Here is a 27,715-nt window from a genome sequence, read left to right on the forward strand (position 1 = left end):
TCACTGGGCGTGTTTGATGACGGCATAGTTGGTTGTTTCCTCGGTGACTTGTATTTTTGGAGCTGTCTTCTGCTGTTGGAACTGAATATCAGCATAAAACATCTCTGATTGCTCGGACTGGAACAGAAGAACACAGGCATTTACAGTACTGAAACAAACCACTCACCCCCTGGTTTATATCTGACCCATCCCACTGGACATTGCTACATTTGGCTACTAAAGACACGGTCTCTGTTGTAACCTCAGGGATCTTAGACACCAGAGATACTGACAATGCAATTAGTTTGAAGCAACACACACACAATCCTGGAGGAATTCAGTGGATCGGGCAGCATCTGTGGATGGGAATGTTTTGGATCATGAACTCTTCATCAGGGCTGGGAAGGAAGAGGGCAGAAGCCAGAATTAAAAAGATAGAAGGGGGGGGGGGCAGAGGAATATATGATCCTATAATGATTCTGGGAATGAATGGGGTTAACATTTGAGGAGCATTTGGCAGCTTTGGGTCTGTCCTCACTGGAATTTAGAATGAGGACAAGACGTGAGAGAATAGGACTAATCAAGTGCGACAGTGGAAAAGTGTGCATGGAACCGGAGGAGATAGATGCTTTGCTTCAGAATTCAGTATGGAGAAGGATCTTGGTGATTGTAGGGATGACTCACAGCAGATTGAAAAGCTTGAGCATATAGACATTAAGAAAGAGGATGTGCTGGAGCTTTTGGAAAGCATCAAATTGGATAAGTCACCAGGACCAGATGGGATGTACCTCAGGCTACTGTGGGAGGTGAGGGAGGAGATTGCTGAGCCTCTGCTGATGATCATTGCATTATCAATGAGGATGGGAGAGGTTCTGGAGGGTTGCAGGAATTGTTCCCTTATTAAAGAAAGGGAGTAGAGATAGCCCAGGAAATTATAGACCAGTGAGTCTTACTTCAGTGGTTGGTAAGTTGATGGAAAAGATCCTGAGAGGCAGGATTTATGAACATTTGGAGAGGTATAATATGATTAGGAATAGTCAGTGTGGCTTTGTCAAGGACAGATCGTGCCTCACAAGCCTGATTGAATTTTTTGAGGATGTGACTAAACACATTGATGAAGGAAGAACAGTAGATGTAGTGTATATGGATTTCAGCAAGGCATTTGATAAGGTACCCCATGCACGGCTTATTGAGAAAGTAAAGAGGCATGGGATCCAAGGGGACATTGCTTTGTTGATCCAGAATTGACTTGCTCACAGAAGGCAAAGAGTGGTTGTAGATGGGTCACATTCTGCATGGAGTTTGGTGACCAGTATTGTGTCTCAGGGATCTGTTCTGGGACACTTAAAGCTGCTGCGCAGGTTGACTCTGTGGTTAAGAAGGGATACAGTGTATTGACCTTCATCAACTATGGGACTGAGTTTAAGAACCAAGAGGTAATGTTCCAGTTGTATAGGACCCTGGTCAGACCCCACTTGGAGTACTGTGCTCAGTTCTGGTTGCCTCACTACAGGTAGAATATGGAAACTATAGAAAGGGTGCAGAGGAGATTTACAAGGATGTTGTCTGGATTGGGGAGCAGCCTTATGAGAATAGGTTGAGTGAACTTGCCCTTTCTCCTTGGATGAGGAGGTGACCTGATAGAGGAGTACAAGATGAAGAAAGGCATTGATCGTGTGGATAGTTGGGGGCTTTTCCCCAGGGCTGAAATTTCTAGCACAGGGGGACACAGCTTTAAGTTGCTTGGAAGTAGGTACAGAGGAGATGTCAGGGGTAAGTTTTTTTACGTAGAGTGGTGAGTGTGTGGAATGGGCTGCCGGTGATGGTGGTGGAGGTGGATACGAAAGGGTCTTTTAAGAGACTCCTGGAGAGGTAGATGGAGTTTATGAAAATAGAGGGCTACGGGTAATCCTAGGTAATTTCACGTTTGGCACAGCTTTGTAGACTGAAGTGCCTAAATTGTGCTGTAGTTTTCTATGTTTCTGTGAAACCTGCTGAATGTTGAAAGGACTAGATAGGGTGGACGTGGAGATGATGTTTCCTATGTTGGGGGTATCTAGAACTAGAGGGCGCAGCCTCAATATTGAGGGACAGCCCTACGGAATGGCGGTAAGGAAGAATTATTTTAGCCAGAGACTAGTGAATCTGTGGAATGCACTGCCACAGACTGCGGTGGAGGCCAAAGTCCATGGTATATTTCAGGCAGAAGTTGATTGGTCAGGGCATTAAATGATATGGCAAGGAGGCAGGTGTATGGGGTTGAATGGGATCTGGGATCAGCCATAACGGACTTGCAGAGTGGACTCGATGGGCTGAATGACCTAATCTTGCTCCTATGTCTTATTGTCTTATAGCTTGTTGTGAGCAGTTTGTCATTGATTCAAGAGTGTTTATTTGTATTTTCTGTGAATACCTGCAAGAAAATAAATCTCAGTGTTGGGACGTACATGTACTTGGATAATGAATATACTCTGAGAAGTGTGGAGGGGTGGATTAGTGGGTGGAAGCTTTACTGCTCGGGGAAAGTAACTGTTTTTGAGTCTCGTGGTCCTGGTGTGGATGCTACATAGCCTTCTCCCTGACGGGTGTGGGACAAACAGTCCATGAGCAGAGTGGGAGGGATCCTTCATGATGTTCCTGGCCCTGTTGCAGCACCTCTCTGTATCTGTGTCCTTGATGGAGTGTATGGTGCTGGTGATGTGTTGGACAGTTTGGACTGCCTGTTGTAGATCTTTCCTGTCCACAGCAGTGCAGTTTCTGTACCGTGCAGTGATGCAGTTTGTTAGGATGCCCCCTACTGTACGTCTGTAGAATGACATGAGTATGGATGTGCAAAGTCCAGCTCTCTTCAGCCTCCTCAGAAAGTAGAGGTGAAATAGACGAGTAGAGGAGAGTAGAAATAGACTTATAACAGCGGGGCAGAAGGACCTGTTCCTACTGCTGATTCATATTAGTGACTAAATAAAAGGTTAAACAGGAAGTAATGGTGTTTATTGAACAGACTTTCAATACTTGATTTATTAGGAAGTAAAAGTGTTCATGGAAAACATTCGTCAATGTTATATTGAAGAAGTTTACTTACCACAGTAACATTTGTGGCTGCCTGGTTATCCACCTCGGTTTCAGCTGAAATAAAATGAGAGTTTGTTTGAGTGCCACACACAATTGATAATTGAACTGAAATCACATTGCGATGAATGGTCTTCTATTCACCCTATCAAGTGCAATCAGATAGAGGCAGCAAAGTGCAGAACATGCCACGTGAAGCATTTCCCATCAGAGCCTCCACAGGGGCATGGCAAGCAAGACTCACACGTGACTCAAAGGACAGAATTGATTGTTTTTGTGTTATTCAGGCTGCATCAAGCCTTATTTGGGGAATGAAGGCCAAAAGTGTAAACCATAAGACAGAGGAACAGAATTAGGTTATTCAAGTCATCAGGTCGACTTCACCATTCCATCATGGCTGATTTATTATCCCTCTCAACCCTGTTCATCTGTCTTCTCTGATGCCATTACTAATCAAGAACACATTAACCTTCACTTTAAATATACCCAATGACTCGGCCTCCACAGCTAATGTGTCAGTGGCAATGAGTTCCACAGATTCATCCCCCTCTGCTGAAGGAATTCCTCCTCACGTCTGTTCTAAAGGGACTTCCTTCTATTCTGAGACTGTACCCTTTGGGCCTGGACTCCCACCACAGTCAGAAACATCCCCTTCACATCCACTCTCTCTAGGCCTTTCAATATTTGATAGGTTTCAATGAGATCCAACCTCATTCTTCTAAACCCCAGCAAGTACAAGCCCAGAGCTACCAAGTGCACCTCATACATTCTTCCCTTCACGTCTGAAATCACTCTCGTGATTCTTCTTGTGGCTCTCTCCCATGCTAGCTTGTCAATTCATAGATAAAGGGCCAAACCCTGTTCACAATATTCCAAATGTGGTCTTACCAGTGAATACTAACATCGCATTTGACTTCCTCCCCGCCGACTTATCATGCAAGTTAGCCTTCGGGGAATCCTGCACGAGGACTCCCAAGTCCCTTGGCAATACTGATTTCTGAATTTTCTCCCCATTTACAAAATAGTATAAACCTTTATTCCTTCCACCAAAGTTCATGACCATACACTTCCCATCTGCTATTTCTTTGCCCTTTCTCCTGATCTGTCAAAGTCCTTCTGCAGAATCCCTGCTTTCTCAGTACTACCGACCCCTCCACTTCATATCATTAACAAGCTTGGTCAGAAAGCCATCAATCCCTTCATCCAGATTGTTGACAGAAAATGAGAAAAAAGTGGTCCGAACACCATCCCCTGCAGAACACCACTTGTCACTGGCAGCCAAATAGTTAAGGCCCCTTTTATTCTCACTCTGCCTCCAGCCAGTCAGCAATGCTCCATCCATGCCTGTATCTGTCATGTAAGACCATGGGCTCTTATCTTGTTTAGCTCGTGTGCAGCATCTTGCAGGCTAATGATTCAATGCAAAGCTGCTTTCAGTTGGCTATTCTATAAACTTTTCAATTGGGAGTAAAGAATTAATCAAACTTCCTGTATGTTCTTTAGTTTACTCATGATCACAGGTGTGAATTCAACCAAGGTCAAGTGGATGAGAATTTGAAAGTCCTTGCTCATGTGTCCTTTTTGAATGGAGATGAGGAGATATTTCTAAAGCCAGAGAATGGTGAATCTGTGGAATTTGTTCCTGAAGAAAGCTGTGGATGCCAAGTTTTTCCGTACATTTAAGACAGAGGTCAATAGATTCTTGATTAGTCAGGCCACGTCTGCTCCTATATCTTGTGATCTTATGTTATTGGTCTTGGTAAATTTCTGCTATTAATTTTGCACTAATGGGAACCGACTTTAGAAAATGAGCATGAATTGAGAATTTTTTAAAGCCAGCTCAAGGCTGATGATATCTCAGTCAGTGTCAGTGCCCGGTAGCAGGCTACCCTCTGATTTGATGCAGATGTTGAGTGCTTAATTTTGAATAGAGTACTGACATGGATTGAAAATTGGCTGGCAGACAGGAAACAAAGAGTAGTGATTAACAGGTCCCTTTCGGAATGGCAGGCTGTGACCAGTGGGGTACCGCAAGGTTCGGTGCTGGGACTGCAGCTGATTACAATATCCATTAATGATTTAGATGAAGGGATTAAAAATAATATTAGCAAATTTGCTGATGACACAAAGCTGGGTAGCAGTGTGAAATGTCAGGAGGATGTTATGAGAATGCAGGGTGACTTGTACAGGCTAGGTGAGTGGGCGAATGTATGGCAGATGCAGTTTAATGTGGATAAATGTGAGGTTATCCACTTCGGTGGCGGGAACAGGAAGGCAGATTACTATCTAAATGGAGTCAAGTTAGGAAAAGGGGAAGTACAATGAGATCTAGGTGTTCTTTTAGATCAGTCAATGAAAGTAAGCATGCAGGTATAGCAGGCAGTGAAGAAAGCTAATGGCATGTTGGCCTTTATAACAAGAGGAATTGAGTATAGGAGTAAAGAGGTCCTTCTGCAGCTGTACAGGGCCCTGGTGAGACCCCACCTGGAGTATTGTCTGCAGTTTTGGTCTCCAAATTTGAGGAAGGACATTCTTGCTATTGAGGGAGTGCAGCGAAGGTTCACAAGGTTAATTCCCGGGATGGCGGGACTGTCATATGTTGAAGGATTGGAGCGACTGGGCTTGTATACACTGGAATTTAGAAGGATGAGAGGGGATCTGATTGAAACATATAAGATTATTAAGGGATTGGACACGCTGGAGGCAGGAAGCATGTTCCCGCTGATGGGTGAGTCCAGAACTAGAGGCCACAGTTTAAGAATAAGGGGTAGGCTATTTAGAACAGAGATGTGGAAAAACTTTTTCACCCAGAGAGTGGTGGATATGTGGAATGCTCTGCCCCAGAAGGCAGTGGAGGCCAAGTATCTGGATGCTTTCAAGAGAGAGTTAGATAGAACTCTTATAGATAGTGGGATCAAGGGATATGGGGAGAGGGCAGGAACAGGGTACTGATTGTGTATGATCAGCCATGATCTCAGTGAATGGCGGTGCTGGCTAGAAGGGCTGAATGGCCTATCCCTACACCTACTGTCAATTGTCTAATGAATTGTTTGGATACAGGATCTGATTGGAATTGAGACTTTAATAGAGCAGAGAGTTTTGCTTCATTTCAATCTCTTGGCAGGGTCTGCATGTTCAGGTGTCAATTATTTAGGCCAAAGTTATGATGAATTTCCTTTCATGTGCCTTGTGAATCTTTATCCTTCTCTATCTCAGAGGATGAGGACAGTTTATTTGTCTGCATATATTGAAGAGAAGTGAAAAGGCAGGTCTGGAGTTACTGTTGAGGATGATGATTACTCCCTTGTCCTGCATTGGGAATCATTGTTGAACATAACTATCATGTGAAGCAATTCCCTGTATGAGCACTGAAATGAACTTTTTACCTGTAACTGTGGTATACACTGTGTTCAGATCTTCAGAAGAGCACCTGGGGAAATGGTGAAGATAATGTTAGTGAATTAGTTATATCATAGATGTTAATGTCTTAAAAACAACAACAATTTTATGAGAAGTTAAAGTAGTCAGATTATCTTTTCCGGTATAATGAAGTTTTGTGAAGGTAACAGTTGTCTGTTTCATATCGGTTTCAGTACTCCTGACGGAACTGGATTAATTTCATCCTCAATACACGACACAGTAGGATTGCCAGGATTAAGAAAGGAATGGACTAGATGATTTCAGTAACACAGGATACTGCAGATTCAGGAAATCCAAAGTAATACACGCAAAATGCTGGAGGAACTCAGGTCAGGTAGCATCTGTGAAGAGGAATGACCTGTTGACATTTCAGGCTGAGACCTTTGATCAGGACTGGAAAAGAATGGGGAAGTCACTAGAATAAAAAGGTGAGGAGAGAGGATGGAGGACAAACTAGAAAGTGGTTTCCATCAACATGCACAAAATGCTAGTGGAATGCAGCAGGCCAGGCAGTATTTATAGGGACAAGCACAGTCGAGGTTTCGGGCTGTGACCCTTTGGCCTGACGAAGATGCCACCTGGCCTGCTGTGTTCCACCAGCACTTTGTGTATGTTGTTTGAATTTCCAGCAGCTGCAGATTTTCAAGTGGTTTCATTGCCCAGTTCCACTTCTGCATGTGAAAATATCCAGGATCTGCTAATGTATAAAATTGGAGCTCACATTCTATTGTGAGCAGACATTCATCCTGTAGTAGAGATGAGGTATCAGCAGGTCAGCTCAGGTACCTGGTCAGCACAGAGGCTGATGTTAATACGGGTATATTGGATAGAGTCTTACTGTACAGAAACACCCTGTACAGACTGACCCATCTCTTCATCAATTCCATTTCCAGCCCTTCGTTGATGGCCCTGATAATTCAAAGACTCATTGAGATACTTCTCAATGGGAGCGTAATGCTTCACACAACACTTTACAGTACCAGTGACCTCGGTTCCATTCCCGTCGTTGTCCGCAAGGACTTTGTACATTGTCCCCATGACAGTGTGAGTGTTCTCCAGGTGCTCCTGTATCCTTCCACAGTCCAAAGACATTCTGGTTGGGAGGTTAATTGTTGACCGTCCTCGTGATTAGTGTGGAATTTAAATCAGGGGTTTGCTGGGCAGCACAGCTCGAAGGGCCGGAAGGGCCTATTCTGTTCCGTATCTCAATAGATAAATAAAATGTTGTGAGAGGCTCTTCCTCCACCACTCTCTCAGGCAGAGCATTCCAATCTCCAGCTACCCTCTGGGTGGAAAAGTTGATTTTATATCCCTCTGAGCTGTCTCAGCTGGAAAAGTTGACAGTTTATTCCTCACCATAGACGCTGCCTGACCTGAGTTCCTCCAGCATTTTGTGTCCCTTCTTTCTGTCACACAAAACATTGTCCGTCTCTCAGGTTACTCATCAACCTTCTCTGCTCAAGGGAAAACAAATCCAGACTTTCCATTCTTACCCCACAACTGAGGCACTCCATCACTGGTAATATCCTAGTGAACCTTCTCCGCACTTTTTACATCAATGTCCCTGCATTCCTCAATACTTGTTAGCATCCTGACATTCATTGCATATGCCCCACCCTTCTCCTGATGATCCAAAATGAAGCATTCAATTCCATCTACCATGGCACTGCCCAGACGGCCTGCTGATCAACATTCCTTATCTTCCACACTGCCAAATTTGAGTCAAGTGCTAATTCCAGCAGTTTCTGTTCAGCAGAAGATGGCAAAGGTCAAGCAGCATTGATAATGATGGGACTGAGACACACGTGGGGATATTGGAGAAAAGGAGCGAAACAGCCTGACTGACTGGCTTTAGGGAGTGGTGATCCTCACTGGGACACACTGACTTTTACTCCTTTTCACCTTGTAGCTAAATAAACAAAATGAACAAAAACGTCCTTAAATCAGACATGCCTGTATTAATTATTCATTCTCAGAGACCTTGTGAAGGGAGTTCACTGTCACCTTCAATTGCTACAGTCTGTCCAGTGAACAATTTATTTCATGTGAGGTGATCTGGGGTTCAAAGTCATCGACAATGAAGGAATGACATTGTATCTCCAAGTGAGGGTTGTGTTGGCCCTCTGCTGGCATTCCACGTGCTCGATGTCCTTCTGGGTGACAGAGGTCGGGGCTTTACACAAGAGCTTTCAAAGGAAGTGATGAAGGGATCAGCAGTGGAAAGAGTGAGCAGCTTTACGTTCCTCGGTGTCAGCATCTCAGAAGGTGGCAGCATGGTAGTGTAGTGGTTAGCACAACGCTTTACAGTATCAGTGACCCAGGTTCAATTCCCACTGCTGACTGTACGGAGTTCACACATTCAACACCGTGATGGCGTGGGCTTCCTCTGGATGCTCCCGATTCCTCACACAGCCCGAAGACGTACCGGTTGGTAGGTTAATTGATGATAGTAAATTATCCCATGACTAGGTCCCACACAGCTTAGTTAGGAAGGTTCAATCGTTAGGTATTAATATTGAAGTAGCAAAATGGATTTAACAGTGGCTGGGTGGGAGATGCCAGAGAGTAGTTGTGGATAACTGTTTGTCAGGTTGGAGGCCGGTGACCAGTGGTGTGCCTCAGGGATCTGTACTGGGTCCAATGTGGTTTGTCATATACATTAATGATCTGGATGATGGGGTGGTAAATTGGATTTGTAAGTATGTAGGTGATACTAAAGTAGGTGGCATTGTGGATAATGAAGTAGGTTTTCAAAGCTTGCAGAGAGATTTAGGCCAGTTAGAAGGGTGGGCTGAAAGATGGCAGATGGAGTTTAATGCTGAGGTACTACGTTTTGGTAGGACTAATCACTAGAGAGAGTACAGAGGAGATTTACTAGAATGTTACCTGGGTTTCAGCACCTAAGTTACAGAGAAAGTTTGAACAAGTTAGGTCTTTATTCTTTGGAGCGTAGAAGGTTGAGGGGGAACTTGATAGAGGTATTTAAAATTATGAGGGGGATAGATAGAATTGACGTGGATAGGCTTTTTCCATTGAGAGTAGGGGAGATTCAAACAAGAGGACATGAGTTGAGAGTTAAGGGGCAAAAGTTTAGGGGTAACACGAGGGGGAACTTCCTTACTCAGAGTGGTAGCTGTGTGGAACGAGCTTCCAGTAGAAGTGGTTGAGGCAGATTCGATATTGTCATTAAAAAAAAAATTGGATAGGTATATGGACTGGAAAGGAATGGGCTGAATGCAGGTCGGAGGGACTAGGTGAGAGTAAGCATTTGGCATAGACTAGAAGGGCTGTTTCTGTGCTGTAATTGTTATATGGTTATAGGCTAAAATTAAATTGGGGAATAACAGGGCAGCACAGTTTAGTACCAGAAGGGCCAACTACTCACTGATCTCAATAAATAAATAAAAGATCTATCTGGAGTGCAACACATTGATTCAGTCATGAAGAGGATATTCCATCAGTTCAGAGAAAATAGGAGTCTGAGGAGATTTGGAATGTCACCAAAAGCTCTTGCAAATTTCTACAGATGGACGGTGGAGAGCATTGTGACTCGTACAACAGACTGATAGAGAGGCTCCAACACACACATTGTAAGAGGGTTGTAGACTCAGCCAGCTGGGGAACAGAACCGTCCCCGTCATCGAGGACTATTAAAGAGGCAGGGCCTCAAGAAGGTGGCATCATCATTCAGGACCCTCACCATCCAGACATCCCCCAGCTTGTGAAATCCATCATTCAGGACCCTCACCATCCAGACATCCCCCTTGTGAAATCCATCATTCAGGACCCTCACCATCCAGACATCCCCCGGCTTGTGAAATCCATCATTCAGGACCCTCACCATCCAGACATCCCCCGGCTTGTGAAATCCATCATTCAGGACCCTCACCATCCAGACATCCCCCGGCTTGTTACCACCGTCAGAAAAATCAGAATCAGGTGTAATGTCACTGGCATGTTTCATGAAATTTCTTGTCTTTTGGCAGCAGTACATTGCAATACATAATAACAATAAACTGTAAATTACAGATATATATACATACACTGTGTGTGTGTGTGTGTGCGTGCGCGCGTGTGTGTGTGTAATATATATAACTGTTTGATAAAGTTGAAAATTAGGAAATATACATTTTATAATCTTATGCTGGTGTATGATGTGTCATTTCTGGGCTACCGATAACTGTGTGTGGATCGAATTTACAAGCATTTGCTCAAATCGAGGCTTCCTTGATCAGAATTTCTCAACATCCCTCTTTGATTGAACCCCAAATCAAACCCACCCTCGCCGCGTATTGGCTTTGAAAGATGGCCATCTCATCACTGAGTCATGTGGCTGTTAGCAGAGTCAGCTAACGGGATAAGTTGGTGTATGAGGCCTGGTGAGAGGCTTGCATATATAAAATTTTAAGTTAAATAAGTAGTGCAAAAAGAGAAGCTAAAAAGTAGTGAGGTGGTGTTCATGTGTTCACTGTCCATTCAGAAATCTGATGGTGGAGGAGAAGAAGCTGTTCCTGAAACGTTGAGTCTGTCTTCGGGCTCTTGTACCACGGCCTGTAATGAGCTCTTCAGGCCTGTGTGGGGCGCTGGAGAGCACTGGGCTTTGAGGTTTCCCAAGCACCTGAATTAGTTCGTTGTTGTTCAGCAAGATTTTTTAATAATTTAGAGTTCCTTGTATTTTTCTTCAGCGATTCGCTCTTTGTAATGCGGTCTCTTAGTGCTTTTTGTTTAAGCTTGCTAAGTTCATTTTGATAGGCTCAGGGATTTATAAGAACATAAGAAAGAGGAGATAAACATACAAAATAAAATGTTATTTACCCTTCTGGCTTCAATCTCTGTTGAAAACATGCCCATTTTTTCACATAGCATATTACTGTTATTAAGATGCAAAATAAGAGGACGAGTACGAGGATACTGGTGAGAATACTGGCCAAGACTTTCGAAGACCCACCTTCATCGGCTTCTGAAAAATAGCAAAGATTGATGTACAGTTTAACACCGGTAATGTGAATTGTCCTTTGAATGACAGGTTTAATATGTGAACATTGGAGGCTGATAGTTCTCCCTTAAACGCCTCATTTACAGTCAGTAAGGGAGGAGAGCACCGTGCTGAAGGATGGACTTACTGTGCTGCTATTGTGGGAAGGAACGAAACATCAAGATGATCAATAATAATATCTTATTTAAAGAACAACTTACATCCAAACAATGTGGACAATGGGATAAGGAACAAGCATGAAAATAAAAAATATATAATTATGAAAATAGATGAGAAGCATGGTTAAATAAATGGGTTTTGTTCAGTGTTTAAAAATGTCAACTGAGTCTGCATCCACTCCAGTTTAGGCTTTGAATTCCACAGTTATGAGCATAGTTCGAGAAAGGTGATCTGCCAGTTATCTTTATATTTAAGAGGCCAACGGAAGAAGACCAGAGAACTCGATCAGGATTATAAAACAAAAATGACTCTGTGATGTACTCCGGCCCCAGACTATTAAGAGTTTTACAAACAAATAAGAGAACTTTAAAACCAAGTTTTAAACATCCAGGAAGCCAGTGCAGAGTAGCTAGCTTGGCAGTGATACGTTCTCCCAGTGGCAGTGTTCTGAATGAGCTGAAGTTTGAACATTAATAACTCTGGCTAGTTTCTGTAATGACCCCCTCCATCTGCAACATTAGTTTATTGCTCTCATTTTAATTAAGCATGCAGGTTGTGAAACTCCAAGGGCAGTGACGCTAATGTTTGCCTCACCAATGAATTCCCCGGTGGCCTCCAGCACTGACCAGTACAGAGTGGGATAAAAACAGAAGACGTTGGAAAAACTCAGTCACTCAGGCAGCCTCAATGGAAAGGAAAATGGTCAATATTTTCAAATTTCACAAGATTGAATAAGTTAGCACTTTATTCCTTGGAACATAGAAGATTAAGAGAAGATTTGATAGAGGTATGCAACATTATCAGGGATTTCAATAGGGTAAATGGAAGCAGGCCTTTTCTACTGAGGTTCAGTGGGACTACAACCAGAGGTCATGGGTTAAGAATGAAAGGTGAAAGTTCAAGGGAAACCTCTTCACTCAGAGGATTGTGAGAGTGTGGAAGGAGCTACCAGCACAAGTGGTGAATGTGATCTCTATTTCAATTTTTAAGAGAAGATTGGATAGGTCCATGGAGAGCTATCGTCCTGGTGCTGGTCGATGGGAGTAGGAAGTTTAAATGATTCTGGAAGGACTAGACAGCCCAAAGGGCTTGTTTCTGTGCTGTACTTTTCTATGACTCTTAGACTTTATTTCTGGTTGAAGATTCCTCATCAGAACTGGAAAGAAGACAGAGAAATGTCTGAACAGCAGGAAGGACTGGGTCAAATAGAATGTCTGTAATCGAGTGAAATGACAGCCATTAATGGATAGGTGATTTCCCACCTTTTCCACCCATCACCTGCAAATTTCTTACTTCATTGACCCTCCCACTACCCCCCGCCCCCCAACACCTGGCTTCATCTAGCACCTAAGTACACTGTAGATGCCGTGGTCAAATCAACACGTACAAAAGCTGGATGAACTCAGCAGGTCAGGCGGCATCCATCGAAAAGAGCAGTCAACATTTTGGGCTGAGACCCTTCATCAGGACTGAAGAAGGAGAGGTCTGGGGCTCTATAAAGAAGATGGGGGGAGGGTGGAAGTTGCCAGGTGAAAAACCAATCAGGGGAAAGATCAAGGGGTGGGGGAGGGGAAGCAATGAGGGGATAGGCTGGAAAGGTGAAGAAGGAATGTAAGGGGAAAGCACTATGGGTAGTAGAAGAAGACAGAACCATGACAGAGGTTTTCCTTCGCTACATTGACGACTACATTGGTGCTGCTTCCTGCACCCATGCAGAGCTTGTCAATTTCATCGACTTTGCCTTTAACTTTCACCCAGCCCTTAAATTCATGGTCCATCTTGGACACTTCTCTCCCCTTTCTCCATCTCTGGAGACAGACTGTCCCACTGACATCTTCTATAAACCCTCTGACTCCCGTAACTACCTTGATAATACCTCTTCCCACCCTGCCAAATGTAAAAATGCTATTCCCTATTCCCAGTTCCTCCGTCTCCACCACATCTGCTCCCAGGATGAGGCTTTCCGTTCCAGAACATCCCAAATGTCCTCTTTCTTTAAGAATCATGGTTTCCTTTCTGCCGTCATCAATGATGTCCTCACCCGCATCTCCCCCATTTCCACACTTTGGCCCTCACCCCATCCTCCCGTCAACACAACAGGGACCGTGTTCACCAGTAGTCTCCAACCCCTTGTATGAACATTGAATTCTCCAACTTCCGGTAATTCCCCACCTCTCCCTTCCCCCATCCCACCTTCACTCTGTCTCCTCTTCTAGCTGCCTATCACCTCTCATGACTCTGCCTTCTTCTACTACCCATAGTGATTTCCCCTTAGATTCCTTCTTCACCTCTCCTGCCTATCCCCTCCCTGCTTCCCCTCCCCCACCCTTGATCTTTCCTCTGATTGGTTTTTCACCCTCCCCCCACCTTCTTTATAGAGCCGCCCCCTCCCTCTTTAGTCCTGATGAAGGGTCTCAACCCGAAACATTGACTGCTCGTTTCCACGGATGCTGCCCGACCTGCTGAGTTCCTCCAGTGTGGTGTACGTGCTGATTCATCTGTCCTCCCCTCCCCCATCCATCATTTTATTCTGCCGGTTGCCCCCTCCTTTCCAGTCCTGTAAAAGGGTCTCAGCCTGATACATTGACTGCTTTTTCTTCATTTCCATTGTCTGACCTGCTGAGTTCCTCCAGTGTTTTGTGTGTGCTGCTCTGGATTTCCAGCATCTGCAGAATCTCATGAGTTTATTCATTTCTATAGAGGCTCTCTGACCTGCTGAGTTCCTCCAGTGTTTTGTGTGTGGCATTGGAGAGTTAAGCTACTTTGTGTATCATGTTGCTAATGTTGTAAAGTCTGTTGGTGTTATACAGTCTGGTCAACTGGTTCAGTGCAGATGGCCAAAGTATACAAGGGAAAGAAAAGAATGGCAACACAAAATTGGACCTGTTTCAAAAAGACATACAGGTTGGTGTGTTAATTGGTCATTGTAAACTGTCCCGTGATTAGGCTCGGGTTGAGTTGTGGGATTGCTGGGTGACATGCTCTGTACACCAATAAATAAAGTTTGACAACTCACCCACCAGTGATCTGTCAACCAGCTTGTTTTTGGACAGAGAGAGGAAGCCATTGTAACCACAGGGAGAGAAAGCAAACACTACACTGACTGCACTGAAGGTCACGGTTCAAGCCAGGACACTGGAACGGTGAGGCCGTCGTTCTACTCACTGTGACATTGTGTTGGTTTGTGGGTTGTGAGGTGACTGCTGACACTCTGTCACTGATGGGGAGGGGCAACTGCTCAGTTCAGGTTGTGTGTTTCTCCCTCTGTTTACACAGACGTTTGTACACTTCCTCTGCATGGACTGACGGTTCTAATTGTCTCTCTGTCTCCACTTTGACCAGTCAGTCATCTGCCAGTGACTTCCTGGGGGTCAGTGGGGACGCTGCACTTTACCAGGCGGTTTGAGTACATTCTTGATTCTCTGTCCTTTGTTCGCCTGTAATCTTTACCCATTACAGAGCTCAGAATGGTTTCTCAGAAACACAGGAGATTCTGCAGATGCTGGAGGTCCAGAGTAACACACACAACGAGCTGGGGGAACTAGTGAAATAAAGATGAGAAGCCGTGACTGGGAGCTCGGTGTCTAACCCCCTGCACTGTTATAATGTAGATCAGAGCAATCTTCAGTAACAACACCTCATCTTCCCATTGGGCACACTGCAGTGTTTGGGACTCTCTGTTAAATTCCACAACTTCCTGCAACTTGATTTCTCAGTCTGTCTCCATCATTCATCTGTGGTATTGGCTCAGCTTTTTGCTTCACTTTTCCTCTTAGTCTGGCTTTTTTCCCTCTGGGAGTGGGGGACGTGGCCAGCCTAATCTGCCAGGCATGTCCTCCTCCTCTGCCTTTCACAGCTCCTACATTCTTTTCAGATCATAAAACACTGGAGCAGAATTAGGCCATTCAGCCCATTGAGTCTACTCTGCCTTTCCATCATGGCTGATTTATTATCCCTCTCAGCCCCATTCTGCTGCCTTCTCCCCGTAACCTTTGACACCCTGATTAATTAAGAGCCTATGAACCTCAGTTTTAAAAATACCCAATGACTTGCCCTTCACAGCCGTCTGTGGCAATGAGATCCACAGATTAACAACACTCTTGCTAAAGAAACTGCTCATCTCTGTTCTAAATGAGCATCCCTCTGTTTTGAGACTGTGTCCTCTGGTCCTCGACTCACTCACTATCCTCTGTATTCTTTTGTTCTCTGTTCTGACTCATTGTCTAGGAGACGGGAGATCACAGCTGGCCAGGCAGCATCCATGGAGGCTGAAGGATCCTGATCCTGTGCAGCTCTGTCAATGCAGAGGGGAGATACTGGTCTGTGGAAGAGAGGGCTGGGGGTGAATGTGAGACAACGTCTGGTAGGTGACAGCTGGAACCTGATGAGAAGAAAAGGGATGAACAGATGGAACCAGGTGGAGAGAAGGAGAGGTGGAGATGGGAGAAGGGTAGAGAGAGAAGAGGAGAGTTGGAAAGGACAGGTGGGGAGAGGGATAGGGTGTGGGGTCTAAGCAGGTGCTACACATTGACCATCAGAGATGGAGGACCTTCATTCTGCCCCAAATGCCAGTGGTGTCATGGGCAGGAAGTGGGTACTGTGAGTAAGTCCACCTTGTCCAGGGTAGCAGAGGAAAGGAGCACCTTATGCTTCCTTTGGCAGAGATGTATCAACCCCCCCACCCCCACCATCCAGAATATGACAAGGAAAGTAACATGGGAGGAATTATGTGTAGATAGAACTTTAATTTAATTTTATTTATTTATTGAGATACAGCATGGAATAAGCCCTTTGGCCCTTTGACCCACACCACCCAGTGATCCCTGATTTAATCCGAGCCTAATCACAGGATAATTTACACTGACCAATTAACCTGCCAACCGGTGTGTCTTTGGACTGTGGGAAGAAACGGAACACTTGGAGGAAATCTACACAATCACGGGAATGATGTCCAAACTTCTTTCAACAGCCGGAATTGAACCCACACCACTGGCACTGTAAGGCATTGTAAATTTTTGTGTCAACCAAACTTATCAGGAGAAAGTGGTAGGACACCCAGAAGGTTAAGTTTGCATTGTCTGGGTGGAGTGAGAGACGGTAGGAGTATGAAGAGCAGACAGAAAAGGAGTGGGGTTGGGTTATCAGAAATTGGAAAATTCCATGTCCATATCATTGAGCTATAATATCCAGTCAGGATGCCAGAGTGAAAAGCAATATTCCACAAAATTGTTGTCAGATGTGTTCATGAAAACCAAAAGATTTAATATCTTATATCTTCATTTAGAAATAATCACATGATAGTTTAAATTAATGAATTTACAGAATTGTTGTCCTGGCCCATACATGCTCAATACCTCCAGTACTAGAAATCAGTTTGCATTGTGTGAACTGAACTTACTAATGACAGTGAGCCGGGTTCCGTTCCCACTGATGTCTCCCCACACTCTGCAGTAATAGTTGGCAGAGTCATTGACCTCGACCTTTGTGACCATCAGGATGAAACTGCTGTTGGAGGAGTCCCTGGAGGGCTGGAACCTCTCAGTGAAACCTGGTCTCCCTCGTATGCTCTCTCCTGCCTCGTGCGTTAAGACCCACTCCATGTCCTGCCCAGGTCGTCTCCGATACCAGTGGACATCAGTGTCTCCCACTCTGGCGTTCTTCATGGCACACCATAACCGTGCCGATTGCCCCTCGGTGACGTGCTCCTGGCTTGGGGACTGGATGAGGATTGGAAGATTGGCATCTTTAAAGGGAAAATAGCAATTGCTTTAAAAATCTTTCTGCATAACAATGTCGAAGAGAGTAAACAGATTGAAATACTAAATTTGTAGAATTGTTTTAGCTGCACTTTATGATGCAAATGGAAACACTTTGCTGAGAGTTATTAATTGTACAGAAATGACTCTTATCATATTTAAAAGCATTAGTGTAGTGTTTATTGTCCTCTGCACAAGTACATATCAGGACAGATGCAATGAAACACTTGCAGTTCAGGCACAGAGCATTGGATAGGCTGCAGTCATGAGAAAAGCACCAATTATACACAAATTTTAGAAGAAAGAACATAGTTGGAACAAAAATAAAACACAGCTTGTTTTAGTACACGGTGATCAAAATGACCATTGTCTTGTTAAACTGTAGTGAGTTGGGTTGTGCTGCTTGGTTCAGGAACTCAATGGCTGAGAGGAAATAGCTGTTCTTGAACGTGGTGGTGTGAGTCTTCAGGCTTCTGTACCTCCTGCCCGATGGTAACAGTGAGGAAGTAGACTGGGAACAGCTGATAGAAGGGAAAACAACATTTGATGGGAGAGGCATTTTAAAAGTGAGATGCTGGAACTTGAAGGTCAACATCTTCCTGTTGAAGGAAGACTAGTGGGAATTGATAGAAGCTCAATACTGGCTTCAATTAGCTGTCTGGTCGTATCATTGTGTGGTACGGATGCTGCAAGGCATCGGACCGCAAACCCTACAGATCTGCCAAGGATCACCCGGGTCTCCCTCCTCCCCATTTGTAACATTTACCAGGAGTGTTGCAGACCAAGGGCTGAAACATTGTTGAGGATCCCCACCACCCATCCCACAATCTCTTTGTCTCTCTACCGTCAGGATGGAGGTACAGGAGCATCAGGACTGGGACAGTCAGACTGGGTAACGGCTTCTTCCCTCAGGCTGTGAGACTAATGGATACCCTGTCACCACTGAGGTCTCATCACCAGGACAGTGAGCTGTTTAATAGACAATAGATAATAGGTGCAGAAGTAGACCATTTGGCCCTTTGAGCCTGCACCGCCATTTTGAGATCATGGCTGATCAATTACTATCAATACCTGGTTCCTGCCTTGTCCCCATCTCCCTTGATTCTCCTATCCATAAGACACCTATCTAGCTCCTTCTTGAAAGCATCCAGAGAATTGGCCTCCACTGCCTTCCGAGGCAGAGCATTCTACACCCCCACAACTCTCTGGGAGAAGAAGTTTTTCCTTAACTCTGTCCTAAATGACCTACCCCTTATTCTCAAACCATGCCCTCTGGTACTGGACTCTCCCAGCTTCTGGAACATATTTCCTGCCTCTATCTTGTCCAATCCTTTAATAATCTTATATGTTTCAATCAGATCCCCTCTCAATCTCCTTAATTCCAGCGTTTACAAGCCCAGTCTCTCTAACCTGTCTGCGTAAGACAGTCTGGACATCCCAGGAATTAACCTCGTGAATCTACGCTGCACTTCCTCTACAGCCAGGATGTCCTTCCTTAACCCTGGAGACCAAATCTGTACACAATGCTCCAGGTGTGGTCTCACCAGGGCTCTGTACAAGTGCAAAAGGATTTCTTTGCTCTTGTACTCAATTCCCCTTGTAACAAAGGCCAACATTCCATTAGCCTTCTTCACTGCCTGTTGCACTTGCTCTTTCACCTTCAGTGACTGATGAACAAGTCTCCGAGATCTCTTTGTATTTCTCCCTTATCCAACTCTACACCGTTCAGATAATAATCTGCCTTCCTGTTCTTACTCCCAAAGTGGATAACCTCACACTTATTCACATTAAACACCATCTGCCAAGTATCTGCCCACTCACCCAGCCTATCCAAGTCACCCTGAATTCTCCTAACATCCTCATCACATGTCACACTGCCACCCAGCTTAGTGTCATCAGCAAACTTGCCAATGTTATTTTCTATGCCTTCATCCAAATCGTTAACGTAACTGATAAACAGCTGTGGTCCCAATACCAAACCCTGTGGCACCCCACTAGTCACCACCTGCCATTCCGAGAAACACCCATTCACCGCTACCCTTTGCTTTCTATCTGCCAACCAGTTTTCTACCCATGTCAATGCCTTCCCCCCGATGCCCTGAGCTTTGATTTTACCCACCAATCTTCTATCAAATGCCTTCTGAAAATCGAGGTACACTACATCCACTGGATCTCCCCTGTCTAACTTCCTGGTTACATCCTCGAAAAACTCCAACAGATTAGTCAAGCATGATTTACTCTTGGTAAATCCATGCTGGCTCGGCCCAATCCTATCACTGCTATCTAGATATGCCACTATTTCATCCTTAATAATGGACTCTAGCATCTTTCCCACCACCGATGTCAGGCTGACAGGTCGATAGTTCTCTATTTTCTCCCTCCCTCCTTTCTTAAAAAGTGGGATAACATTAGCCATTCTCCAATCCTCAGGAACTGATCCTGAATCTAAGGAACATTGGAAAATGATTACCAATGCATCCACAATTTCCAGGGTCACCTCCTTTAGTACCCTAGAGTGCAGACCTTCTGGACCTGGGGATTTGTCAGCCTTCAGTCCCATCAGTCTTCTCATCACCGTTTCCTTCCGAATGTCAATCTGTTTCATTTCCTCTGTTACCCTATGTCCTTGGCCCATCCATGCATCTGGGAGATTGCTTGTGTCTTCCTTAGTGAAAACAGATCTAAAGTACTCATTAAATTCTTCTGCCATTTCTCTGTTTCCCATAACAGTTTCACCCAATTCATTATTCAAGGGCCCAACATTGGTCTTCTTTCTCTTCACATACCTAAAAAAGCTTTTGCTATCTTCCTTTATATTCCTGGCTAGCTTGCGTTCGTACCTCATTTTTTCTCCCCGTATTGTCTTTTTAGTTAAGTTCTGTTGTTCCTTAAAAACTTCCCAATCATTCATTAATGTTATCTTGTGCTGGCTACTACCTGCATTCTGAATGATATTTTATTCATGTATTGATGGTAATATTTTGGTTTATGTGCTGTGTGATATCTGTTTTGTGGGTGCACCGTGGTCTGGGGGAACAGTGTTTCATCTGGTTGTATCTATGTACAGTCAGATGACAGTAAACTTGAACTTATACTATTGCTATGTCATAACGGGGGGCGTTGAGACTGGACCCAAATACAGGTCACAGACACTGAAGTACTAGGAACAGGATGGGACAAAACTAAAGGACAGGATGGTTGCAGACTAGGCTAGGGAAGAAGGACCGGTATGAGGGATTGGGAACAAGGAGCCTGGGTGTGGACTCCAAGCCCGAGACTGGACAAGGACCCAGAATCTGGGTCTTGACTCAGCCTCAAACCCCAAACCAGGTGAAGACGTGACAAGGCTTGGGACCTTGGAGTTTGAGACTTGATTCTTGGGATCTTGGAGCTCGAGGCTTGAGGCTTGAGACTAGAGGCTGGGGTCTTGATTCTTGGGATCTTGGAGCTCGAGGCTTGAGGCTTGGGCTCTTGGGGCTTGAATAACTTGGAAGGGAGCTTGAAGGCAGACTAGGAACTGTACATCCACATAGAGCTGAGACTTAACCTTCGACAAGCCGGAACTCAACTTTCACTCCACACCAAGGTGGGACAGGACCATCGGTCGGGTAACGGCAGAATGGCCTGACTTACCCGACGGAGGCAAAGACAAGACAGATTTCCCTCGCAGGGCAACGGCAGAATGGCCTGGCTTACCCCACAGAGACAAGCACTTGACATGACAGATCATCCCACAGGGCAATGGCAGAACAGCTTGACTCACCCCACGGGGGAGGAGAGGAAGAGACGAACACCGAAGAACGACAGACAGTTCCACCTCTGGATCGGGGTTGCTCCGAGTCGCAGTTACGGGCACCAACCTTGGCTGGCTACGGAAACGACCGGATCCCTACCTCGCTCGGAGTGGCTGATGGCCACCCAGCTGGCCCGGGAAACGGCTGAATCCACACCGCAATGACAGCCCCGACTACTGGCAGCAAGTCTCCAAGAAGCAATGGTTCTCCAACGCGGCCTAAAGATGGCAAGTGGCCGTTCCAGCCTTCCACCAGCCGTTTGCTCCCAGGGAAACTTGACATGATGACCCCCAAACCACACTCAATCCCAGGGCCACTTATATTCCCAGCCAACAAGATGAGCATCAGGTGCTGATGATTAAGTCCAACCGGAACAAAAGGCAGCCAGAGGACCCAGAGTCTGGAGTCCACGGACCGGACTGTGAATCGGAATGCGGACTTCGGACCAGACCATGACGTGCTAAGGAAAAGGTTCTTTGGAAGCCAAAAGGTATGAAAGTAGATAAGTAACCTGGATCACATGGTCAACACCCGAGTGTTCTGAAAGAGGTGGCTGAAGAGATGGCGAGGTATTAGTAATGATCTTTCAAGAATCTCTAGATTCTGGAAAGGTCTGGAATCTGTAAAATTGCAAATGTCACTACATTTATTCCCACTCCTTGCCTCCTGCCAATCATCCAATCTTCTACCCATGCTTGTATCTTTCCTGTAATACCATGGGCTCTTATTTTATAAAGCAACCTCATGTGCAGCACCTTGTCAAAGACCTTTTGAAAATCCAAGGGCATGACATCCACTGGTTCTCCTTTGTCTATCCTGCTTGTTATTTCCTCAGAGAATTCCACAGATTTGTCAGGCAGGATATCCCCTTAAGAAAACCGTGATGACTTTGGCCTATTTTATCATGTGCCTCCAAGTACCCCAAACCTCATCCTTAATAATGGGTTCCAACATCTCCCCAACCACTGAAGTCAGGCTAACTGGCCTATAATTTCCTTTCTTTTGCATCCCTCCCTTCTTAAAGAGTGGAGTGACATTTCTGGGCTACTTATCCAAGAAAGGATGTCCTGCCATTGGAGAGGGTCGAGAGGAGATTCCTGCGAGGAGTCACAGACAGATTGTTAAACAAACTCTAGTGCCCAGTCTGAGAGATAATATACTAATGTGGACTGTGGATTGGTTATGAACAGAAAACAGACTATTCAGAACCAGTTTCTGAAACAGAAATGGCCATTTTAGGATTGTGTGACTCTGACTGTTGGGATATCACAGTGAATTGATCGGTGATGTCAGTGAGAGGACTGTATGATGGATGAAGTTACTGATTGGCAGTGTGTCTATGAGGAGAACGTGGAGAGATTTCAGACAGACAGAACAGGTGAGTGAATTGTCAGATGGAAAGAATGAGATTGAAAAGTGTTGGTGTCCAGAGGAACCTGGATGTCCTACTTGTGTAATGAAGGTGATATGTAGGTATGGTGAGTAAATATGTGATAATCTTCATGGGAAAAGGTTTCAACTACATATTTCTGTCATGATGTGATATCCTGGTGACTGTGGACCTAGAATATTGTGTTATGGTTCCTTCTGCAGTGTTTCCGTGTGTTCGCAATGCATGGTCTCAAAGTTCTCAATACCATCCTGAATATTGCTTCCTGGGTCATGGGCCAGTGGTTCCCAGGAGTCAGTGGAAAGCTGCATTTCTTCAGAGAAACTTGCATCCTATATCCTTCTCAAGGAAAAACACTGCCTTCAATATCTCTTTAATATTTGGCAACAGCCCATAAAATCATTCTAACGTATGAGGAAATTGTGATTATACAAAGAATCAATTCATTTTTAAATTCAGATTAGGATTAACTAACAACCAGACTGTTCCCAAAAAGCAAATAATGGATCTTGTTTGGAAGGAGGCCATGGATGCTGGAATCTGTCACACAAACCAAACTTGGAAGAAGAAAGCATGCTAAAGGTTTGTCAGGAGCGTCCGAGGGGCAGGAAGGAATTGCTGACGCTTCGAACTGGGATCCTGTATCAGGACTGAGAGTGCAGAGGGAAGGCGGCCAGAATAAAGGGATGGAGGGATATGTGAGATGGAGGCCAGAAGGTGATAGAAATCACTACCGGAAATCTTAAACTAAAGCCACATTCAATAGTGCTGCATGGAGGTTGGGGGTGGAGGGGTTAAACTAGAGTTGCAGAGGGACGGGAAACAGAGTGCCAGAACAGCTAGTGGAGAGGTTGTGGAGACAGATGTTGACAAGACCTCAGACAAAGTCTGAGCATCAAAAGGCTGAGCATGGTGTGACTAGTGTCCTCAGCTGCATGTATTTATTTGCGAGAAGTATCAGAGGAACGTCAGATGAGCTTAGGGCATGGATCAACTTACATTGCAGCCATTAGTGAGACTTGGTTGCAGGAGGCGTAGGGTTGGCAGCTTAATATACTGGGTTCTGATATCTTAGACATGACAGAGTGGGAGGGGTTAAAGGAGAGGTGTTACTACTCAGGTAAACTGTCACAGCAGTGCTCAGTCAGGACAGACAACACACACAAGATGCTGGAGGAACTTAGCAGGCCAGGCAGCATTGATGGAAAAAAGTACAGTCAACACTTCGGTCCAAAACCCAACAGCAGGACTGGAGAAGAAAAGTTGAGAAGTAGATTTAAAAGGTGGTGGGAGGGAAGAGAGAAACACCGGGTAATTGGTGAAATTTGGAGGGGGAGAGATGAAGTAAGAAGCTGGGAAGTTGATTGGTGAAGAGACAGAGGCCATGGAAGAAAGAAAAAGGGGGAGGAGCACCATAGGGAGGTGATGGGCGGCAAGAAAATAAGGTGAAGGAGGGAAATGGAGATGGCAAGTGGTGAAGTTGGGGGGTTGTGGGGGCATTACCAGAACTTTTAGAAACCGATATGCATGCCATCAAGTTAGAGGCTACCCAAAAAGAATATAAGGTGTTGTTTCATCAGCCTAAGTGTGGCCTCTTCACGACAGTGGAGGAGGCCATGGATAGACATATCGGAATGGGAATGGGATGTGGAATTAAAATGTGTGGCCACTGGGAGATGGCACTTGTTTCGGTGGACAGAGTATAGGTGCTCAGTGAAGCGGTTTCTCAATCTACATTGGGTCTCACAAATATACAGGAAGCCACACCAGGAGCACTGAAATTTAAGGGTGGAACTGAGAAACAAGAAAGGTATGACCATGTTAATGGGGCTTTAGCAAAGACAACCCAACAGCCCTAGGGATTTAGAAGAACAAATTTCCAGACAGATCGCAGACTGTTGCAAGAAATATAATGTTGTTACAGTAAGTGATTTTATCTTTCCATGTATTGATTGGAAATACCACACTGTAAAAGGTCTAGATGGGACAGAGTTTGTCAAACGTGTTCAGGAAAGTTTCCTTCATCTGTATGTCGACGTCCCAATGAGAGAGTGTCTGATACTTGACCTGCTATTAGGGACTGAGACTGAAGTTTGTGTAGGGGAACACTTTGCATCTAATGATCATAATGCCATTAGTTTCAAGGTAATTATGGAAAAGGATAGGTCTGGTCCAAGGGTTGAGATTCAAAATTAGAGAAAGAGAAAAACCTGTTCACCCACAAAATGATTTGCCAAGATTTTCTATATTATTCCAGAGCACTTGTCCTTTCCCACTTTTCTATTTCCCAACTGTTACCAGTTTACACTCCAGGGGAAACCATCCGACTCTCTGTTCTACTGGGGACATTACAGAACCCCCTGTGTCTGACAGTCATCGTGTGAAGGTTGGATACTGAGATGCTGTTATTGTCACTGTAAACTGACGTTGACTTACCAGTTACATTGAGCTGAGTTCCTCCTCCGTAGATGTAATTCCACACACTGCAGTTGTACGCTGCAGTGTCACTAATAGATGTGTTGCTGATGGTCAGAATGTAACTGTTATTCACGACATTCCTGTGAGACTGAAAACGGTCAGAGATACCCCCGGACCTGCTCACCGAGTCATTCACAAAGTGACTCAACGCCCACTCGCTCTTGTTCCCAGGGCGCTGGTGGTACCAGTGGACATCGGTGACATTGACACTGGCGTTATACAAGGCACAGTGGAGCTGGACAGTTACTCCCTCTGGCACCTTGCTGACCAGTGGATACTGCACAAGGACGGGATCATCTGCAGGATCTGTGTGTTGGATATGGATACATTAATGTGTATTTACAAGGCAGTATATTTCCCCAGCATTTAACAAATTCTAAAATTTAAATAAATGTTAGCCACAAGAATAATTTGCAGTCTCTTTAATGAAGTCAATGATATCTGGCTGGGTCTGGAAATGTTACTGCCGTACAGTCATGGGTCTGTGATAGACTGGAGAGAGTTTTGAAGATCATTTTGCATATATTGATAGTATTTCCCACTTGATCCCTCTTTTTCCTCCATAATTCAATTTGCTCCATTGTAATTCTAATGCATCTGATGTAGCTTCTCCTCAGATTTCAGAGAGAATTTGATCAGATTATGATCACTTTCCCTGAAGGGTTTGTTTACCTTCAGCTCTCTAATCAATTCTGCTTCATTGCACAACAACCAATCCAGAATAGCTGATTCCCCAGTGAGGTCAACCACGAGCTGCTCTAAAAACATCTTGTACGCATTCTACAAATTCCCCTTCTTGGAATCAAGCACCAACCTGATTTTCAATTCTACCTACGTATTGAAGTTCCCAATGACGATTGTAACATTGCCCATTTGGCATGCATTTTCTATCTCCTGTTGTAATTTGTAGAGTACATCCTTACCACTGTTTGGGGGTCTTCCTACAACTCCCATCAGGATCTTTTTACCCTTGCAGTCCCTGAGCTCCACCTACAATGATTCAACGCCTTCCGACCCAAAGTCACCTCTTTCTAATGATTTGATTTCATTTTCCACAAACAGAGCAAATCCACCCCATTGCCTTCCTGCCTGTCCATAAGACCGTAATATATATGATCAGAGTTAGGCTATTCAGCCCATCAAGTCTGTTCGCCATTCCATCCTGGCTGATCCTGGATCCCACTCAACCTCAGATGCCTACCTTCACGCCATATCCTTTGATGCCCTGACTGATCAGGAAACTATCAACCTCTGCCTTAAATTTACCCACGGACTTGGCATACACCACAATCTGTGCAGAGCATTCCACAGGTTTACTACTCTGGCTAAAAAAATTCCTCCTTGCCTCTGTTCTAAAAGATCACCCCTCAATTTTGAGGCTGTGACCTCTAGTTCTGGATTCCCACACCATAGGAAACATCCTCTACACATCCACCTTATTTAATCCTTTCAACATCTGGTAGGTTTCAATGAGATCCCCCTGCATTCTTCTAAGTTTCAGTGAGTTCAGACCCAAAGCTGCCAAACACTCCTCACATGTTAACCCCTTCATTCCCAGAACATCATCCTCTGGACTCTCTCCAATGACAACACATCCTTTCTGAGATACGGGGCCCAAAAGTGCAGCCTGACTAGTGTCTTAAAAAGGATCAGCATTGTCTCCTTGCTTTTATATTCTATTCCTGTTGAAATAAATGCTAACATTGTATTTGCCTTCTTTATCACAGACTCAACCTGTAAATTAACTTTCTGGGAATCTTGCACAAGGACTCCTAAGTCCCTCTGCACCTCTGATGTTTGAACCCTCTCCCCATTTAGATAATAGTCTGCACTATTGGTTCATTTACCAAAATGCATTATCGTACATTTCCCAACACTGTATTCCATCTGCCACTGTTTTGTCCATTATTCCAATTTGTCTAAGTCCTGCACCAATTGCATTGCTTCCTCAGCACTACCTACCCCTCCACCTGTCTTCGTATCATCTGCAAACTTTGCCACAAAGCCATCAATTCCATTATCGAAATTACTGACAAACAATGTGAAAAGCAGTGGTCCCAATACTGACCCCTGAGGAACGACACTGGTCACCGACGGACAACCAGAAAAGAATCATTTTATTCCCACTCACTGCCTCCTGCCTGTCAGCCATTCTGCTATCCATGTCAGTGTATTTCCTGTAACGGACAACAATCCAGTGATTACTTCCCTGGATGTCTTGTTTCTCAGCTTTCAACCTGGCTCCCTAAAATCTCTCTGCAGGACCTCCTCATGTGGTCTACCTATGTCATTGTTGCCAATACGTAGCAGGACTTCCAGCTGCTCCCCCTCATCCTTGGAATGCCATGGACCTGATCCGAGACATCCCTGTTCCTAGCTCCAGGGAGGCAATATACCATCTGGGTGTCCCTTTTGCACTCATAGGGCCTTGTGTCTGTTCCTGTGATGAAGGAATCCCCTGTCAACCCTGCAGCTGTCTTCACCTCTCTGCTCTTCTGAGCCACAGCTCCAGACTCAGTGCCAGAGACCCGGTCACTCTGGCTCCACTCTGGTAGGTCATTCCCCTTATTGAGGGGGATGGCCACAGGTGTATCTGCACTGGCTGTGCATTCCCCCTCCTTCTCACAGTCTCCCAGTTACCTGTCTCCTGCAATCTAGTGGTGACTACCTCCAT

At 44.8% G+C, this 27,715-nt stretch overlaps 1 protein-coding gene across 1 annotated transcript; it reads right to left on the minus strand.

Moving 5' to 3' along the window:
* LOC132403306 (uncharacterized) lies at positions 1 to 27,715 on the minus strand. The gene is made up of 7 exons (XM_059986759.1): positions 27,682 to 27,715; positions 25,000 to 25,347; positions 17,022 to 17,366; positions 11,284 to 11,428; positions 6,435 to 6,478; positions 3,062 to 3,105; positions 1 to 117 (listed from the first exon to the last, which is right to left on the minus strand). Exons 1-7 carry the CDS (start codon positions 27,713 to 27,715, stop codon positions 1 to 3), a joined length of 1,077 nt encoding a protein of 358 aa, XP_059842742.1.

Source organism: Hypanus sabinus, chromosome 12 (assembly GCF_030144855.1).
Source record: "Hypanus sabinus isolate sHypSab1 chromosome 12, sHypSab1.hap1, whole genome shotgun sequence".
NCBI classification, from domain to species: Eukaryota; Metazoa; Chordata; class Chondrichthyes; order Myliobatiformes; family Dasyatidae; genus Hypanus; species Hypanus sabinus.

Excerpts from the sequence above, each read along its gene's own strand:
- LOC132403306 (XM_059986759.1), bottom strand. The coding sequence starts at position 27,715 with ATGGAGGTAGTCACCACTAGATTGCAGGAGACAG. Across the intron at positions 25,348-27,681 it reads CACTAGATTGCAGGAGACAG|ATCCTGCAGATGATCCCGTC; the intron begins GTAACTGGGAGA and ends TCCAACACACAG. Across the intron at positions 3,106-6,434 it reads AGTGTATACCACAGTTACAG|CTGAAACCGAGGTGGATAAC; the intron begins GTAAAAAGTTCA and ends ATTTTATTTCAG.